Below are 21,452 nucleotides of genomic sequence, written 5' to 3' on the forward strand. Positions count from 1 at the left end.
TTATAACACAGTTTCAACAAAAGACTTCAATGTAATCTATCATTTTCACTAACTTCAATTCTTGTGTAAGGGGAGATCATTTTAAGACAAATTGTTGTAAAGATAAATCTTCAGTAAAAGGAACGATTCAGAAGACATATAACATGCATGTAAAGGACAAAAGATAGACAATATACCTATATTTGATTTCCTAAAAGACCAATGAGAAAAGTCATCTTTGGATTTGTAGGCTTTCAATTAAATTAAATCCTGATTTGGAAAAAGGGAGATAATCCTGTGTTCTCTGAGATAATGTAAACATCTATATGCCAGAGTCTTATTAATGCATTATTTGTTATTATCAAACCTAAAAGGTTTGTAGTTTGATACCTTCATAACACATTGACATAAAGAATTAAGTGATAAACATTAAAGAAACGGTGAAATTTGTTTTGTCATGGCAACATTTTATAACAAAAACAATTAAAATACAAATACTAAATTTAAGGTGGTACCTAACACATCAGGGATATATTTCTGTAAATTCAGTTAAATGTTTCAATTATGTTGTGTTGTAAAAAGAATATTAAGCTTCTCAATGATCAAAATTGGTGGTTTTCAAATTGCTATATCATGTATATATCCAGTGTAATTTTTCTGACTAAATGGTTAGTTCAAATCTTGTTTTAAATTTTTATATTTTTGTTGATTTACTTTGACAAAATTTTATGAAAATTAAACGAGCCAAATTAATTTTAGTGAAAGTGTTGGATACCATCCTAAAGTTAGAATCTTGTTATTAGTAAAAGGAGTGTGGATGAAACAATGTGGTTATATTCCAAATGTTTAAATGCAAAATGATACTCTAAAGGAAAAATACCATTTTGGTGGTTGTAATTGTTGTTGTACATTTTAAATGGAAAATCTATAAACTCAAAACAAAGCAACAGTGTTTATAATGTTTTCTCGTTCTCTGTTCATATCTCCATAATGTTATTGTTAAAAAAGACTTTAGTTAACATTGTATTATGCTTAAATACCTCTTCAGGTTGGATGGCAGTTGAAGTCACTTGTGAACATTCTGAAGGAAAAACCTAAAGAGGTCAACTTGTTGCTAAAGAAACGCCCCCACCATATAAACCCATATGGTCAGGTACCCAACAAACGTAAACAGATGAACAAACACCATGCCCAACAGATCTCTACTCTGCCTAAATCTCTGAAGAAACGTAGATCTCGTGAAGGAGAACCAAAGAATGCACGCCCATCTCTACAGGAATTTGTCAATCCTGGTAGTAATCTGTTGTCAGTTGTAGGGTAAGTTAACACTTTTATATCTTTACAATTTTAACACTGGTAAACTGTTTTTTGCCTTACACTCAGCATGATAATAATGCAAGGAGCATTGTATGTCCATTCTTTTTCTTGCTTTGCCTTTAGCAAGAAACTTAAAACGTTCACTGCTTTTGATTCCTACATCATGTATGCAAGTAGAATAAAGTGTTTTCTACTCTGTCTTTTATTAACAATCATTTTAAAGTATCATGTAGTGTTACATTATCACTGCTTCACTAAATATAATTACCAATATCATTTTGTGTACAACAATGATTATGAAATGTTGTCGTTATCCATTTCAAATTGTTTTACCATGAGTGTGCAATGCCAATACTTTAAAAGTGCTTCCATTTTGATGTCATGTTCAATTTTTCATTCCTTTATCAAATGTGTAGTACAGCACAATTTAATAAAAGACAACATTTTAACTTCCAATTTAAAAGTTTGGCTATAATGCAATCCCCATGTATATCAATCTGTCTGACTGTCTGTTTGGCCAACAAATGTTTTGTTGCTCATTCTCATAAACTTCTCCCCAGAATTACTTCATATTTGATCAGGAGCTCAAAGTATCTATAAGAATCATAATAAGTGTGAAGAACCTAGGACAGAGGACATATGTTATTTGAATGTAGAATGCAAGGAACATTGGAACTCTGTTCTTTTATTGATTTAACAAGAAAATACATTATTTAGTTAGAGTTACCGTAGTTGATGTACAATATGTAACTTGAACAACTATGGATTCATTATTTTATTATTTGTGGGATACCAGCTTTTATGAGAAATGATGAAAATGGAATTTAAATGTTCAACAAATACCCATGACAATTCAAGTTTTCCTCAAACCATGAAAATGTGAACCCTCGAAAATAAATGTATCCACAGTAATGAAAATGGAAGAAACGTAATATTGCAGACTAAAAAAACTGGTCTGCATCATGCAAATGTTCAACCATTGAGCATCAAAATATGCCATCTCCTTTGAACAGACTGGAAGTTTAAATATATTCAATTTTAAAAGCTCTTATATTTTTGAGAGTGTGTAAACGAATATGTTAAATGTTTGTTGTCTAAACTGCAAAGTATAGATAGTGATATTTGTCTGTTAATCCATCTATCAGTTCTTGTCTGATAAAATAAAATAAATTTACGTCCAAATTGTAAGATCAGTGATAATCACTTTTTAAGGAGTTATGCCCCTTTTGAAAATATAGATTATTTGCTAAGTTGCATAGTGGATATATCAAAGTTTGAGCTTTGATTGAAAAAAAATACAGGAGTTATGTCCCTTAGATAAGTAAATGTAACAATTCAACTTATCACATACATATCCATGTATCAAATATAATTGAATTAATAAAAAAAAAGTTAATGTACTGTAAATTCAGAAATTTTTGCGAGGATTTTATTATTGCGAATAATTCGACTGAGTTGTAAACACATTAATTAAAACTCACATTTTGTAATATTTTAACTGAATTAAGCATGACTTTTCTCAAAATCGTTAAAATTAAAATCGCATTCAAGTGTAAAATGACAAAATCTCAATAATAAATGCATGCAATAATTTCTGAATTAACAGTAACTTGACAGTGTTAAATCTATTTGATGCTCTGACATGGAAAAGGACAGCATACTTTACTAAATGTATATTTTGATCAAATCTGATAAAACTGTTACTGATGTAGTACTGTAATATTGGGTTTTTTCACCTTATTGAAGTACGTTGGTAACATAAAAGATATTATGTAAATTGAATATTTATACTGTTATACTAATATAATATCCCAATAACTGCAAATATAGCATTACATATTTAAGTTATAGGGAAGTTGTGCTTGCCTGTCATATGATATACATGTATAAGTTAGGGATAAATTATTTTTTTTTTATGCACACTTCCTAGTTAGAAAATATTTGTCTTACACTAGTAAACTGACACTCGACAAATAGATTAAGTATTTGTCGCATTCATTGCATTGGTAAACTAATATTTATTTTAAATTGCATAAGATATGTTAAATTAGAGACTCTGCAACTTACAGTTCTAATGAGGATGTCTTTCATGTACAGATAGGGGTATCCTCTTATTGGAGGGACAAATAGGGTGAGGGTGTCAGTAATTTAAGATAGAAAAGATAATTTAATAGTGTTAGCTAAGTGATAGAACGCATGTTGCACTAATTACAAAAACATGAAAGGGCATGTATATACGTGTACACAGAAATCAGCTACCTCCCTGTCTAACCACTTCACAAGACCAAATTTTGGTTCTTTTAAAAGTTCTGTTTGATTCTAATTTTGCAAAATAAATTATCATCATGATGATGCTTAACAATCATTAACATAGTGGTGTTGGCTTATGATCGTAGGGGTCAGTATGTTTAAGGTCAATGTGTCCATCCCTCATCAGGTCAAAGTTTTTGTTAAAAGTATGTTACAAACTGAAACACTGATGAGTGTACCCTACATGTCGTAAATATCATTTTACTAATACAAATATATCCTAAGTTGTTTAATGTTGTTTGAGACTGTACATCAACAATATTCACATTTAAATTGGAATGTATAAAGTTATGGCTGATGTGTATTCAATTGATTTTGATTGATAACATCATTTTATGTCCATCCATCCATGTATCTGTAGTTTTATTTATGATGTGTGTGTGTAAAACTCCTAATATTTTGTAAGGTATCAACAATTGAATTAGAAGATTAAACATGTGTAAAGGTTACTAAAAGTGAACTCTATTTTAATAATTGATACACATCTTTTGTTGTTCAATTCATTACCTGCCCCATTGATGAAATTGATGAAATAGTTACAGATCATAGGTGTGGAAAATGTGACAAGTTTTATGTATCTTTTAAAATTGAGGTATTTTTTTTTTCCAGGTGAACGCATTATCTTTTTTGTAAATAATATATATAGTGATAAACAGTGAAGTACATGTTTTGTACCTGTATCACCTTTATATGGTAGATAAGTTATATAGATTATACAAGTGATTTTATTGATATCTGGTGTAAGGGAAATATTTTTGATCAGAGATATAATTGTCACATTTATCTTTCTACATCAGGTAGGTTTATTATGTTGAAAAGGATAATATTGTTTTATTTAATCTTTACGAGATCTTTACTCAGGTGTTAAGAGTTGTTAATTTAAGTGTCCCAATGTATTCATTCAGATCGTTTCACAATTGATACTTTCATCAATTCTTGTTGTTTTTCCTTTACCTAATTTTTTAGAAAGAGCTATATACACAGCATATATATAAGGGGAGGGGTGAAATATAATGTGTAAAGGACAAAGTACGATAAGGCCTGTTTTTTGGCCCCCTTATTTTCTCATTTTCTAAACTTTGCTTTGGAAAGCTACTTATCACGTCAAAATATCGATTTTTGGCCATTGTTTCTAAAAATGTAATATCGTGTGCCTACATAACCCAGAAAAAAAATTGGTTATTTAGACAGCAAAAACAGTTCGCATAACATTGGAATAAAAAAAATCCTGGCACAGACACTAAAAAAATAACAATTTGTTGTAAAATAAGCTGCAAAAATATTTGAATAATAACAGAAAGTTAACCCCCATCACCTCAACCAGTTGCAAAAAATAAGAGGTTTTGAAGTTCATCCAAACAAACTTCAAACATCAGGGAAATCCGAATGTTTTAACACAATAAGTAGCTTTCCAAAACAGAATTTGAAAAATGAGAAAAAAGGGGGGACAAAAACAGGCCTTATCGTACCTTGCCTTTTATAGTAAACTAAGGTGAATAAAGGTTACAAAATAAATATAGAAAAAATACAAGAATAAGTAAGTTTGTACATCATGACTATAGACATTGGCACAGATGAAGTTATTTAAAATGAGAAGTTTTAAGTGGAATAAGGGATTCAAGCTGAATTTTTTATGACACTTTACATGATTTAAAAATAATTCAAAGAAACCAGGATTCCAGCCCTTTGTAAGGTCTTCTAAGGGACATAACCTATTGTCAGCTGTCATGGTAGATACAAAGTCTGAATACAAAGAAATAAAAACTTTCAAAATAACCTGCCAAAAAAACACCCTAAACTGAAACATATCATGATTAACATATATATATATCCAATTTTGGCTGATTTGACTTTTAATCAATAATTTATGTAGTTTTATGCCACATGTGCACACTTTGTTATCACTGAAAATAACAATTGGTATATGTTAATAAGTATACTTTTATAAAGATGTATGTTTTATTTTAGAGATGAGAATGAGAATGCCTCTGATGACAAAGAGGATATAAACGATATAACTGATGATGGTAATGATACAGATAACGACGTATTCCGTAGTGGCTCAGAATCTCCACAGTACACACTTCCTGTCGTAACTAACACACAACATAGACGTGCCACGGTCAGCGGTGGTTCTCCAACACTCAGTAGAACACTCCTGATTATAGAGGACCCAGACACACCAACCAGACCAAAGTCATTTACTATAACGGCATCTGATATCCCACAGATAGAGTTAGAAACAGTGCCAGGTATGCAGTTATTTGGGGGGGGGGGGGGGGGGGGGGAAGGGTTAAAGGGATGCATATCCCTAAGAATAAGATAGAACTCGAAACAGTACCAGGTATGCAGTTATCTGGGGGTAGGTAATGGGTGAAAGCTTAAGGTTACATATCCCTCAGATAGAACTAGAAAAGTGCTAGGTATGCAGTAAAATTTAGAAAATAAAAATAAAAATAGCCTTTGAATATTTGTCATGGGGCCAGCTGAAGGACATCTACTGGTGCGAGAGTTTCTTGCTGCATTGAAGACCTATTGGTGACCTTCTGCTGTTGTCTGTTCTATGGTCAAGAAAAGTTGACAAAAAGCACTTATATGTATACAACATTTGACAAATTTTCCTGGTTCCTATTTTTGTTGATCATGATTAAAATCTTAGTTCTTTACTAAAATTTTGTCAGTTCCCATATAAAATCTTGTTTTTTATCTATAAATTTAAAACAGAGTTACATTTGACAAATTTTCCTGTTTCCCATTTACTTAGATTTTTTGATAAAATCTTAGTTTTTGCCTAATTACAATACTGATACAGAATCTATAACAAGGCCAATACAGAAACAGCCAGTTCATAACACTTTTATTAAATGATTTCAAGAGAATTAAAAAACAGAAGTGAATGACCCATATAAGCCCAATACAGCTTTTTCAGTATTTGCTCTGTTTTTTTCTGTTTTTTAAAAGACTTTAAGACGTTACAAAACATTGCTCATCATTTAACATGTTTATTTTATAATTTTAATTTATAGATTAAAAAATATAATACAAATGTTTTTATGCATAATGATATTCTTGTTTCCAAAATTCCAATAGGGAACAAATGTAATGTCAGCCATGTAGTTAAGAGGTAAAATAAAAAAAAATGAAGAAAGCAAATGACCAAAACGTCTCAAAAATTGGTTTATTGATACAATTACATAACAATATTATGAATAAATTCCCACAATATATTGATAGTAAAAAGTGTTATTGTATAATTTAAGGTGATGAAAACGGCTTTTCAAAGTTTGGTGATAAGAACAAGGTTTCAGCTCAACAGAAAAGACAGGATTACAAACAGACCAAATCTGTTCCTCAGTCCATGGAGTATGGTGTCAAGTCTGACACCTCTAAAGCTGACAACACAAGAACACTTCAAAACTTAAAAAAGACTGTAGCATTACTCGAGGTACCGTCTCATTTTCAGACTCCTCCCAGGTGTGTGGTCAGCGACTCCATGGATAGTCTGGACGAACAATGGAATAACGATTTCTCAATGACATCATCACAGGAGACTTTGACAGAACTAACGGCTAAAATCTCAACATTGACAACATCAGCCAATGAAAATGATACAATTGATGATGAGAATGAAAATGAGGCTGACTTTGATAATTTGGTAAAAGATGATGGTTGTGATAAGGAAGTCAGCTCTGAGACACATTCAGAGGATAAGGGCGGGGAAGAGGCAACTCAACCAATAAAGGGCATTTTAAAACATTTTGATGATGAAGAGAAAGGAGAGAAAATCTGTGAGGAAAAAAGCTTATCAGACAGTAGAAAACAAACACAGCATAATGAATTAGAGAGAAAAATTCAAGAGGAAGTCAAAAAAATATCTCAGTCTCGTAAAGAACATGACAAAAAAGAGATTTCTGGTAGTGATAATTTCCAAACAGAACATGTTAGGAAAGAAAATTCAGAAAGAGACAAAAATATTGCAGGTGTCCATGATATTAATGAAGAAAGGGATGAGAGAAAACAGAACAATGAAGACATCAACCATCTGAGTGGCAGTCTGAAAAAACACCAATCATCATTGCCTAACTCAGCTCCTAAAGATTTAGACGCTACATTTGTTGATTACGATCGACATTGGAATACTAGAACAACATTGGCTCATGAACATAAACATAAAAATGAACCACAACTGGTCAAGATCAGGAAGTTAGACTCTGTCACTGCTGTAGATCGGGTAAGTAATGGATAAAATCGTGACAGACTTCAGATGATGAAGCTTTCAATGAATATAGCAAAATGAGCAACAAGACCAACACCTATTAGGTCATGTAAATGTAAAGGCTGATAATGTCAGTTTACTCATTTTGGAGTTATTGTCCTGAAATTTCAACTTTAACTCTTTTTTTGCTTTTTCTCATAATATCTTCATAAAGAAACTTTAATAAGCAAAAACAGTCTTTGGTCATATATGTGGTTCGTCTATCTGAAATTCCCTATTATTAGATATATAAACACATTTTTTATATAAATTGTACTGAAGATATTTCTTGTCCAATTATAGGATTTCTTTTTTAGAGTCTCATGAGTCTTGTAATAATTTTGAAATATGATTATTATTTACATTTTTATGGCAGTCACTTTTTAAAGACTATTATGGTTTTCCGTAGGAAAAGATTGTATATATGGATATGTATGAAAAAAAAAGAAACTTTATTTAAATTTCAATATCTGTACATACATGTATACAAATAATGATTTCCCAGTAATGACATATAAAAACTGTACACATTTGTGAGTTTAACATTGAAAAGTTGAACATCAAATTAGTTTTTGACAAATTTTCCAAAGAAGGGTGTTTTTATAGGCAGTACAATGTAGTAGCTATAGGTGAATTTGGGATCAGGGTGAAACACTTTTGACTAAAGACTGTATTCATGGGTATGTACCTTCATGTCCTTTTTGCTCTATAACAAGTCTTATGATGACTTTTTTAAATTATTTTTTTGGCTTTGTACCTATTATGTTGAAAACACATAGATAGATATATACGTTGTACTTTAAATTAGTAAATATTATTAGAAAGACAAAATCTGCAATAATTAACATGGCCGTAGTAACCAGTCGACTCCTTATTGGAGTTACTGCCCTTTTCTGAATGACAATCTTCACAAATGTTTTTAGCTCACCTGGCCCGAAGGGCCAAGTGAGCTTATGCCATCACTTGGCGTCCGTCGTCGTCCGTCGTCTGTCGTCTGTGGTCTGTCGTCGTAAACTATTTCAAGAATCTTCTCCTCTGAAACTACAGGGCCAAATACTTCCAAACTTTAACTGAATGTTCCTTAGGGTATCTAGTTTATAAATTGTATCCGAAATTTTGATCTATCAACAAACATGGCCGCCATTGCTAAAAATAGAACATAGGGGTCAAATGCAGTTTTTGGCTTATAACTCAAAAACCAAAGCATATAGAGCAAATCTGACACGGGATAATATTGTTTATCAGGTCAAGATCTATCTGCCCTGAAATTTTCAAATGAATCAGACAACCCGTTGTTGGGTTGCTGCCCCTGAATTGGTAATTTTAAGGAAATTTTGCTGTTTTTGGTTATTATCTTGAATATTATTATAGATAGAGATAAACTGTAAACAGCAATAATGTTCAGCAAAGTAAGATTTACAAATAAGTCAACGTGACCGAAATGGTCATTTGACCCCTTTAGGAGTTATTGCCCTTTGTAGTCAATTTTTAACCATTTTTCTTAAATCTTAGTAATCTTTTACAAAAATCTTCTCCTCTGAAACTACTGGGCCAAATACATCCAAACTTTAACTGAATGTTCCTTAGGGTATCTAGTTTATAAATTGTATCCGAGGTTTTGATCTATCAACAAACATGGCCGCCATTGCTAAAAATTGAACATAGGGGTCAAATGCAGTTTTTGGCTTATAACTCAAAAACCAAAGCATTTAGAGCAAATCTGACAGGAGTAAAAATTGTTTATCAGGTCAAGATCTATCTGCCCTGAAATTTTCAGATGAATCAGACAACCCGTTGTTTGGTTGTTGCCCCTGAATTGGTAATTTTAAGGAAATTTTGCTGTTTTTGGTTATTATCTTGAATATTATTATAGATAGAGATAAACTGTAAACAGCAATAATGTTCAGCAAAGTAAGATTTACAAATAAGTCAACATGACCGAAATGGTCAGTTGACCCCTTTACAAGTTATTGCCCTTTATAGTCAATTTTTAACCATTTTTCCTAAATCTTAGTAATCTTTTACAAAAATCTTCTCCTCTATAACTACTGGACCAAATACTTCCAAACTTTAACTGAATGTTTCCTAGAGTATCTAGTTTATAAATTGTATCCGAAATTTTGATCTATCAACAAACATGGTCGCCATTGCTAAAAATAGAACATAGGGGTCAAATGCAGTTTTTGGCTTATAACTCAAAAAACCAAAGCATTTAGAGCAAATCTGACAGGTGTTATGTTTATCAGGTCAAGATCTATCTGCCTTAAAATTTTCAGATGAATCAGACATTCTGTTGTTGGGTTGCTGCCCCTGAATTGATAATTTTAAGGAAATTTTGCTGTTTTTATACGCCCGTCAAAATTTTGACGGGACGTATTATGGTTATGGTATACAAATGTCCGGTGTCCGTCCGTCCGTCTGTCTGTCTGTCCGTCTGTCTGTCCGTTCGTCTGTCTGTCCGGCGTAAACATGTCGCACCGTAACTTGAGAACGACTTATCCAAATTTCATGAAACTTAACATAGTTGTTTCTTATGATGGTCAAATGATCTGTATACTTTTTGGTGAAAATAAGATTAAAACTTTTTGAGTTACGGCAATTTGTAACTAAAACAGGGGTGTGTTTTTTTCACATGTCGCACCGTATCTCAAAAACGATTCTTGATTATGGCTTAAAAATTTAAACACTTCTTAGTTATATTAATCTTAATATCTGTATACTTTTTGGTGATGATTCAAAATTTTATTTTTGAGTTATTGAGTATTTTGTAAAAAAGGGGGAGGTTTTTTTTACATGTCGCACCATATCTCAAAAACGATTTATGATTATTGCTTAAAACTTTACACATGTCTTTGTTATATTAATCTAAAGATCTGTATACTTTTTGGTGATGATTCAAAATTTCGTTTTTGAGTAATTGAGTATTTTGTAAAACAGGGGGAGGTTTTTTTTTACATGTTGTGCCGTAACTCAAAAACAATTTATGATTATTGCTTAAAACTTTACACACTTCTTTGTTATATTAATCTAAAGATCTGTATACTTTTTGATGATGATTAAAAACTTTATTTTGGAGTTATTGAGTATTTTGTTAAACAGGGGAGGTTTTTTTTACATGTCGCGCCGTATCTCAAAAATAATTTATGATTATTGCTTAAAACTTTACACACTTCTTTGTTATATTAATCTAAAGATCTGTATACTTTTTGGTTTTGATTCAAAATTTTATTTTAGTGATATTTAGTTTTTTGTAAAAAAAAAAACAGGGTTGGGGGTTTCACATGTCCCGCCGTGTCTCAAAAACAATATATGGTTATTGCTTAAAACTTTCTCAGAAACTATTTATGATTATTCCATAAAACTTCCAAACAAGACGTCGGGCGTATCATGCGCTCATGGCGCAGCTGTTTATTGATTATTATCTTGAATACTATTATAGATAGAGATAAACTGTAAACAGCAATAATGTTCAGCAAAATAAGATCTACAAATAAGTCAATTTGACCAAAATTGTCAATTGACCCCTTAAGGAGTTATTGCCCTTTAAAGACTTTTTTCACAATTTGTTCATCATGTTGACTTACTTTAAAAAATGTTCTCCTTTAAAAGTGCAGCTAAACTTAGGCTAAATGAGTTTCAGAGTATCTAGTATAAATTTTATTTCCTTGTATGTAAAGAAACATAGCTCCTATTGCTAAAATAGAACATAGGAGAAAATGATTTTTTTTTGCTTTTGAAGAAAATAGGAGGATCCAAAGAACATTTAAATAAATTGAAAAGCCAAAATAATCATTGATGAGAGATTTACCCAAAAGAATTAAGGTGAGCGATTCAGGCTCTTGAGAGCCTCTTGTTTTTCAACCTACATGTATAACCTTGATAACTATAATAGAAAAATAGTCCCATTATAACGTTGTTTGGTGAGCAACATTAGATATCTAATGGTAGTGTTAATTAATATTATATGGTTGATTCTGGTTGCATTGTATATGTGACATACATATGACATATGTTTCAGGAATTACCTCTATTTTTTAACACTATTTTAGAACTATAATATATCTCTGTGAATGGATTTATTGGTTACTATTTATGGTTAGATCAAATAATTTACTTCAAAATAAAAGTCATGAAAGAAATTAAGGAAATTAACATTGATTTGAACTAGTACATGTAGTACTGCTTTATATGGGTATTATCAAGTCACAGAAGAAAACTAGTGAAACATTTAAAAGTTAAGTTTTGGTAATGAAATCAATACAAAGAGGAAACATTTCTGACAATATATAGAATACACTGATTAAAAGCCTGGCCTTTCATTCTTTAGTTGTTTGATTAAAAAGCAGATTTAGATAGGGAAATATTTTTATCATTGATATAAAAAAAAGTATTCATTATGCATTTATCATAAATTAAAAGTGGGATTATTTTGGTGATAAATGTGTCAAATCTAAAAATTTTGGGAATACATGTATCTGTCAAAAATTAACCAGTAGAGATTGATACCAGCATGTCCAGAGAAAACAATTTTGTTTTGAAATGCTCAATGTTGAAACTTTGAATTTATAAAGAAATTAAACATGTTGAACAAACTTTTTTTTCCCCTTTAAAAATCAATGGGGAATACACTTACAATTTATATGGGAAAAAGTAATTTATAAAGAAGCAAGGAGAAGGTGAACAATCTGACATGTTCAAATACTCTCACACCCACTGTAAAAGGGGGAGGAGTTAAATTATCTTTCGTTACAGTGCAAGTTTCCGCAGTTTGTTGAAACAGTGAGCTAGTTCATTTCTCTTTTATTTCCCCTACTTGAACATGTACACCCCGCTATTGTTGTATTTTAAAGATAATCTAGACACAAAACTATAAAAGTATAATTATTTATAGGGGATGATTAATCAAAAAGCTTCACGATTAAAACCTAGTGACCTTCACTTTTTAAGCTTTTTTATACTTTCATCTTCCTTATAATTTTAATGAGAGAGGAATAAATATACCTGTTTAAAGTAACCATGGTAAGTTGAGACCATCAGCATGATCATTAACATTACGATTTACTTCCTGGTTTAATTTGAAGCATCATTGATACAACTTTGTTCGTAACCAGCATTCAATTGCAGTAATTCATATGCTAATTGAAATGTAACAAGTAAAGTTGTCACTTTGTACTATGATTAAACCCATCAGAAATTTTCTATTTAAAAGCAATAAAATTATATATGTCAAAAATATATAACTATAATTGAAAGTTAAACAAGTTGTTAAAACTTATAGGGAAATTTATGGTTTAAAATTTTGAACAATACATTTGTCAATAATATGTATATGTACAAGTACAAGTTAAAAACAACAGGAAGTTTGTGTCTGTTAATTACTGAGATAATACCCTAGATCCTTAAACATTGGGGATCAAATCTTCTCTTGTTTTATATGTCTTGGGATATTATAATATTATTTTAATTCTTAGTGTTAATATAAAATTTATACATAAATGGATAAAATGTGACTTCAAACAACTACTTTTATTGTGAAGTTGATGCCTGGAAATAATTTACTTATTTTTGTGGAGTTAAAATTTCATTGGATATATATGTGAGGCACACAAATATAGAATTATATATGATTTAGGTAAGGATGACATGTAGGAGTAGAAATTGTCTTTGAACATTATGAATTAGTTTCAAATCAAAATTCCAACAAAATATGAAACTAGACTATGAAATTATAAAAATATAGACTGCTCTGTCATGTCTGTACTCTCTGCAAGGCAAAGTACAGGCTAGTTCTTGTGTAGGCTTTTGGAACGAATGGAACACTTAGGCTGCTTTTTAAATGGATATACACATTAATTGGAGATATGGAAATAGTCTGGATATCATGGATAAAAGAAAATAGAATACCGAGCATCATGTAGGGGTCTTAAAACAATAATAAGAAAATGGAAATTACATGTTTGCTAAGGGGCCTAACAAACATTAAAGGAGAGAAGATATCAAATTAGCAGACAAAAACTATTTTAGTCAAAGAAAGGCAGAAAACACCATAGTCAACATATAAACAACAATTTACAAAACGTCACACAGAAAACTATAAAGAAAGAGAAACACAAACACTACTAAAAACTGGTGTTTACCTCAAGTATGTGCTGCTGAAGTAGTGGCAATTAATTCCTGCACCACTATTGACCCTACCATGCTACCCCTATGATTATATTAAACCCAGGGTAGGAAACATTAGATCCTTGCCAAACATTGGAAATCTTCAGTGACACAATTCATCCAGTAGAATTTTTATAGATGCCTTAAGCAGACTGTGATACAAACTATGGTCTCTTGTTACAGTTTTTATACACCCGTCAAAATATTGACGGGACATATTATGGTATACAAATGTCCGGTGTCCATCTGTCTGTCCTTCTGTCTGTCCGGCGTAAACATGTCGCACTGTAACTTGAGAACGACTTATCTAACTTTCATGAAACTTAATATAGTTGTTTCTTATGATGGTCAAATGATCTGTATACTTTTTGGTGAAAATAAGATTAAAACTTTTTGAGTTATGGCACTTTGTTCCTAAAACAGGGGTATTTTTTTTTCACATGTCACATCGTATCTCAAAAACGATTCTTGATTATTGCTTAAAACTTTACACTCTTCTTAAATATATTAATTTTGATATCTTTATACTTTTTGGTGATTATTCAAAATTTCATTTTTGAGTTGTTGAGTATTTGGTAAAAAAGGGGGAGGGGGTATTTTACATGTTGTGCCGTATCTCAAAAATGATTTATGATTATTGCTTGAAACTGTACACACTTCTTAGTTATATTAATCTAATTTAAAAGATCTGTATACCTTTTGGTGATGACTTAAAATTTTATTTTTGAGTTATTGTGTATTTTGTAAAAAAAAAAACAGGGTGAGGGGTTTCACATGTCCCCCCGTGTCTCAAAAACAATAAATGGTTATTGCTTAAAACTTTCACAGAAACTAATCATGATTATTGCATAAATATTCCACACAAGATGTTGGGCGTATCATGAGCTCATGACGCAGCTGTTTATTCATACTGGCAAACATTTTTGATATTTGTCAAAATAAAGTTTTTAATTACTTTCTACAAAACTTCCTTATCCATATGTTAAAATCTGTACAAATTTAAAAAGAGCTCATCATTTTTGCCATTTTCAAAATATATGTCTGTCCTTCAATCTATATTTTCCTTAGTTGGTTTCTGTTATATAACTTTAGTATGCCTCAACTAAATGTTATGAACCTTATGGTGAATTATGCTTATTACTAAAAAATACAGATCAAGTTTGAATTTGGTCGGTGTCACTAAAAGAGAATGCTTGGGGTTTTTTTCCGTTCTGTCACTAAAGTTTGCCTCAACCAAATGAGATAAACTTATAACATGCAATGCTAACTTCCTCAAAATTTAGATCTTGTACATGTAGTATGGATATGGGTAGCAATGGTATTTCACCATTCTTGAGTTATGCCCTTCATTATGTTATATGCAAGTGGGTATTTATTTAAATATTGAAAATATTTCTGATATAATTTTCATTCATCATCATCTAAAATTTTTAAAGGTAAAAAATAAATTCTTACAAGATCTTAAATACCTGGTGACATTAGTACTGTGCATGTTGTTCTAGGAAAGTTTAAGACCAAGTGACAAACTGAAGTGTTAGAGGTTATATGCTAATCTAATGGGATGTTAATGATCCTTAAAATTGATTCATTGAAATAGAATGGGTCAGTCAGTGTAAGATTTTAATAGATTTCTCATACAACAACAATTTGTAATTTTTACCTTTTGAAACTGAGGTTTCATGGCAAAAGAAATGAATTTACCAAAAAAAAAACTTATTTAAAAGCATTGCTTTATGTCAAATCTGTAATTTAAAACAATTAAAATCAGGTGGGTTTGTGTCCACAATTTGTCTTTCAAAAAATGTTTGCCATTGAATCAATTCTTACTGTGTCTACATATTAAGCCTCTAAATATAAGAGCACTTCTGAAAAAAATGTTTTAAGAAAGATAACTCAATCATTCTTATAATTAGTGCATGCCTATAAAAATACTTTATTTCAAAAGTTAAAATTCGACCAGAGATATTTTCAGTATAGTATGTCTTTAAATGAAAGCTGAAAATAGACTGAGGGAATATTTGTTAATTCTTTTTATAAATTGGTTAGACCCTTTAACTCAGGAATATTGCTTTGGTAATATTATATTTTTCTACTTAAAAATTACAACAGAGAAATTCTCTTGAGCTAAGTTTGGAATGTGATCATGTTTGTAGATTCTATCCTAGGGATAGTGTTAATTATTGCCATCACAGGACCTCAAATGTAATTGTAATTAAACTTAATAAAAAAATATCTAAAGAACTGGGAGACCAATATATGTTAACTAAATACTGTGGATTCATTATTGTTTGTTGGATACCAATTGTCATGGATTTTGTGGGTACAGGTGAACCATGAAATTAAATATCCACGAACAAGTAAGAAAAAAATCCTTATTCTGCAAAAAATTGGTACTCACAAAAATAAGTGAATCCACATTAACCTCATTTAACATATGTTTAGGGTTTAAACCTTTTCTGTTGAATATATTACAAGTGATTATTATTTAATTACCTGAATTGTCCAATAATTTCCTGAAATACACAATCTAAGTAGTAAGGCCATTGACCTATTTAAGGATGAGTTTTTGTGTGACACTGCAGATACTTATATTCGAGACAAAGTTTACATCATCCAGGAAACCAGATACATCATATATAAAATATATCATCTTGATTCAACGGATAATAACACTATATAACATGTTGTTAACAATTAGGTGTTAATTACAAAGGAACGAGGGATTTCTACTTAAAATTTATATTACACATATTACAGGAAAACTATTTTCATTGCAGGAGAATAAAAAAGTTGAAGGAAATTCTACACATAAAGACCCTAATGGTGATGACCAAAGTCAAGTCAGGTATGGTTTACAACATAATTACTTAAGAAATAATTCATGGGGGCTTGAATATATCGTGATTTTACCACGGGTTGGCCCTTTATGACAAATATTTTACCCTGAGCGATAGCGAGGGGTAAAATATCGGCATAAAGGGACAACCCGTGGTAAAATCTAGATATATTCAAGCCCCCATGAATTATTTTGATTCTAATAGGACAAATACGGCAATTATTTTGGATCGAAACGCTCTAGGTGATGGCATTATTTGCCGTTCCAATATATAAACGCACTATTAAATTGACGTAAAATAACGGAGCAAACTGAATAAATGATGATGCTTAAACTTTTTATAATAACATATTTAGATAATTTTAGATTAATCTAATTATTATTGTACTTATATGTCTCATATGTATACAAAAACGGCTAATATAACTCATTTTAGCATCATTTGTTAACGTTTCCTTGTTGTGATGATTTTCCGTTTCACAAGCATGTATTTTCCCGTAAATTGCTTATATTCTGACGTCATTGTTCTATGACGTCGAGTCGCTCATTCATTAAAAAACATATGACGTGGGGGTACAATGGGAACAGCCCATGAAATATATTCATATTTTACCACGGGTGTGTACTCAAAGCGTTTGAAGGACGTCATGTTAGAATTAGAAATATGTACTTTTCCTTTATTATCAAACAAGTCCCTTGCAAACAAGGATCAAGAACATAGGCAGATTAAGGGAGGGGGGGGGGTCTTTTTCTTGGAAAATTTTGGTTGATTATATAGGGAATCACTGAAGCATGACTAGAACTGCCTCTTAAGCAGTCACTGAAAAACATAGGGTTTTGCACTGGTGTGTTTAATAAAACATATAAATCAGAGAAATGGTATCGGATGTAATATAGTTAAGTTCATTTTGTTATTGTACAAAACTTCAAGAAGAAGCTGTGTTTTCATTCATTGTGATCCTTCCATGCATGTAAACTGTATGTTTTTTGGTATTATTGTATAACAATTAGTTACATATCATGCTGAATTTTGTTCTGATTGAATATGAATATCATTTTCATTTGGTTCACATATACAATACAAATATAAGCTATTGCAAGCTTTTTATAAAATATGAATACTTTGGACCTAGATTTAGACTTAGGTTGTACTTCAATTTTTTAAGGAAGTTAATTTTTTAGTCATCTTTGTGGATATCATTATTTAGTGTATCATAGCTAATCTAGTATATTATTGTGCTAAGTTCTTTAGAGGATCAGGTATTGAACAGTGTTGGATAACTGCAGTGTCAGCAATTTATAAGGAAGTTTGATATTCATGGTTACTGGTAGTTTAAGGGGAACCTATGGTAATTCCTGTATATTTGGTTAACATTTGTATAAGCCATGTAAGCATTGGCACATTTCATTCCAATTGAGAAAACCCTCAGTCGTGGTCTACTGGTTTATTTCACTTAATCCTGGTGTAGATGTTCAGGTTTATGACTAGGTCAGTCTAATGGTAGTCAGTAATAGCATTTCAGTTGTATCATTTGCATTTTATTATCAGAACATACGGCTGTATGATGACCTATAGTTGTTAATTTCATTGTCATTTTGGTCTCTTTGTGGAGTGTTGTCTCATTGGCAATCATACCACATCTTCTTTTTTATATGTAGGCATATTTCTGTGTTAACAGTTTATTTGATTAGTTTTCTATAATATAATTTATAATAGTGCTGATGTACGCACATAGAGTTGTTTGTGTTATTTGATGTCCAACATCAATTGAAATTGAAAAGTTGCAGGAAAATCCTAGACACACAGTCACTGAGATTAATGGAAATTTTACCTTTTCACAACAGAAACTGTATAAAAATAATTTGATGTGATATGATGGCTTATAATAAGACCTCAGAAACCAAATGATATAGAAGTAAGCAAATAAGGGTCACCCTATGGCCTTCAACAATATGCAAAACCAATACATTTGAGCAAGCTATATATATATATAGAGCACCTATGTAAAATAATGATAAAGAAAAAAATAACATCCTGATTAATGTCTTCTTAGATAGTATAGATAAATAGTCAGTGGTTAAATGTGTTTTTATAATTACAGTTACACAACAATAATAGTGGGAGGTGTACCTCAGAAAATACCTATCAACAAAGCACCACAGATGGAGGTAAGCTAATGTAAATTCACAAATATGTGAGAGGTATTTATTAATGCAGCTGGGTGAGATTGCAATAATTAGAACACTGATATCTGATACATATATCTGTATACAAATTTTCCTAAAATCACTAGAGTTAATCTCGCATTTTTGTCCATTTTAAAAAATCGCAATAATGAATGCAGGCAATAAAGTTTAAGATTTAAGCCTGAGTGGCTGAGTAGTCTTTAAAGCAGTTGAACTTCTGTATCACTAGCCTGTCAACACTGAGGTGGGTCTCATTGGGGTCTAAGCGTGACGCTGGATTGCCGATTTTTTGTAAGCGTGACGCGTGAAAGTCAAACTATTGTGTCGTGAAAACGGGAAATGAGGTCTAGCGGGACCTGGGAAATGACAAAAATATGAGAATTGCTTACGTACATAGTGTAAGCAGGATACGGGAATCTGACAAAATAGTAAGCGGGATCCGGGATCGAAACCCCCCAATGAGACCCCCACTAAGGTTGTGAGATTGAATTCTCCATGTGGCAGGTGCTCACACCTGCCATCTTAATTGAATAGGATTGTCAGTTAGGAAAGTTGGTGATTCTTTCCCAGAACTCCTGATTCCAGCACCAATTAAAACTGACCGCCACAAAATAGTGCTTATAGGGGGTGTTAAAAACATAATTTGATAAAAGAAAAGTAGGGGTAAGAAACCAAAATTGTAATGGCACCACATAGATAAAAGAGGATTCTGACATATAAAACCAAAGACAAGACTTGGATTGAGATTTGTCTCATTGGCACTCATACAACATAAACCAGGTTTAATCCACCATTTTCTACATATGAAAATTCCTGTACCGAGTCAGGAATATGACAGTTGTTGTCCATTCGTTTTTGATGTGTTTTGTCATTTGATTTTGCCATTTGATTAGGGACTTTTCAATTTGATTTTCCCCTGAGCAGTATTTTTGTGATTTTACTTTATACCACATTTTCCTATATCTATCATCAAACATCATACAAAACAATGTATGTAAACTGCTGGACAGAAATTTAACATAAACATATGTATGCCCAGACATGTAAAAGTGGGGAAGTGAAAAGCATGGGACGTTTATTATATTAAAGTTCAGTTGAAATTGATTCTGCTTCAATCTCATTTTGTTCACTTTTCAATCAAGATCCAAAGTTCAATATTAAAGTAAATTGTTATTGTTCAGAGACATTTTGCTAATAAAACAATTTGATAAATATATCCCTGAAACATAAAATTTTAATACTGTAAATTCAGAAATTATTGCGTGCATTTATTATTGCGAATTTGTCATTTTAGATTTAAATGCGATTTTAATTTTTAAGATTTTGAGAAAAATCCTGTTAAAATCATATGAAATATTTCAAAATGCCAGTTTAAATTTTTGCGTTTATAACTCAGTCGCATTTTTCGCAATAATAAAAACCTCGCATTAATTTCTGAATTTACAGTACTGTGGATTCATTTATTTTCGTGGGTACCAATTTTCGTGGATTAAGAAAAATTTGCATATTCGTGGATATTTAATTTCGTGGTTTTGCTGATGTCTGCATACAAACTATAGAAAAATTATCATTTGTTGAATATTTAATTTCATGGTTTGACTGTGCCCATGAAATCCACGAAAATTGGTATCCAACGAATAATAATGAATCCACAGTAGTTAATTTGTAAATAGATTTATATATAACACTATTAGTACAATTTACTAGATCAGAACTACAAAGAAGTACACAATGATAAGATCCTTGGTGAGATTGTGCTTACAGTGAAATAAAGTCTTAACTGCAGGCTTATAAATTAATTGTCAATTTCCCAGACTGACTTTCACACTAGGCTTAATGGCATAGGAAAATCTTTAAAAATGCTCTGCTTTTAATTCTGAATAGCTGTTGAAATTGATTTTTTTTTTTTCTTTTATCCTTGCATCAGAATATTAGTTTATTTATTAGTGAATTGCAATAATGATTTTGGTTTTAAAATTTTATAACAGCTGGTAGAATTATGGGATTCATGTTTTAAAATTAACAACAGATAAAAAAGGCAACAGGACAGATCTTAAAACTTATGAAAATAATAGATAAAATTGAATGATTTAGGTGGTTTTTTTTTGTTTTTTTTTTATTTTAAGATAAATTACCTTTTGGCAAATAATACACTGGCACTAGACTTATACCTTTTCAGTTTTCCATGAAGTTTAAGCCAATGTCTGACAAAAAATATTTTTTTGGATGCATTATTATACATGTTATATAGACTGACTTTCAGTAAACCAAGTCCAATATTTTTTTAATTCGTTTACCTATTTCAAAAGTCCACCAATATTCAAGTAGTAAATTAGTATCTGAAGACTAGTTGTCCAAATGAAAATGCATAATGAAATCTCTTGTTGCTCTGTTTAGTCAAGCTTA

General features: G+C 31.1%; 1 protein-coding gene across 2 annotated transcripts in view; it reads left to right on the forward strand.

Moving 5' to 3' along the window:
* The window catches only part of LOC134688403 (CNK3/IPCEF1 fusion protein-like), a 42,444-nt gene that overhangs the window by 8,466 nt on the left and 12,526 nt on the right, over positions 1 to 21,452 (forward strand). Inside the window, exons 8-13 of one of the 2 annotated variants that reach the window (XM_063549105.1) lie at positions 1,028 to 1,296; positions 5,575 to 5,858; positions 6,867 to 7,837; positions 16,801 to 16,868; positions 18,962 to 19,028; positions 20,754 to 20,792. In XM_063549105.1, the coding sequence (XP_063405175.1) occupies positions 1,028 to 1,296; positions 5,575 to 5,858; positions 6,867 to 7,837; positions 16,801 to 16,868; positions 18,962 to 19,028; positions 20,754 to 20,792 (1,698 nt within the window). The remainder of the gene's footprint in view (positions 1 to 1,027; positions 1,297 to 5,574; positions 5,859 to 6,866; positions 7,838 to 16,800; positions 16,869 to 18,961; positions 19,029 to 20,753; positions 20,793 to 21,452) is intronic. The other variant, XM_063549106.1, reaches the window with a different exon arrangement.

The sequence above is a fragment of the Mytilus trossulus genome, chromosome 10 (genome assembly GCF_036588685.1).
Source record: "Mytilus trossulus isolate FHL-02 chromosome 10, PNRI_Mtr1.1.1.hap1, whole genome shotgun sequence".
NCBI lineage: Eukaryota > Metazoa > Mollusca > Bivalvia > Mytilida > Mytilidae > Mytilus > Mytilus trossulus.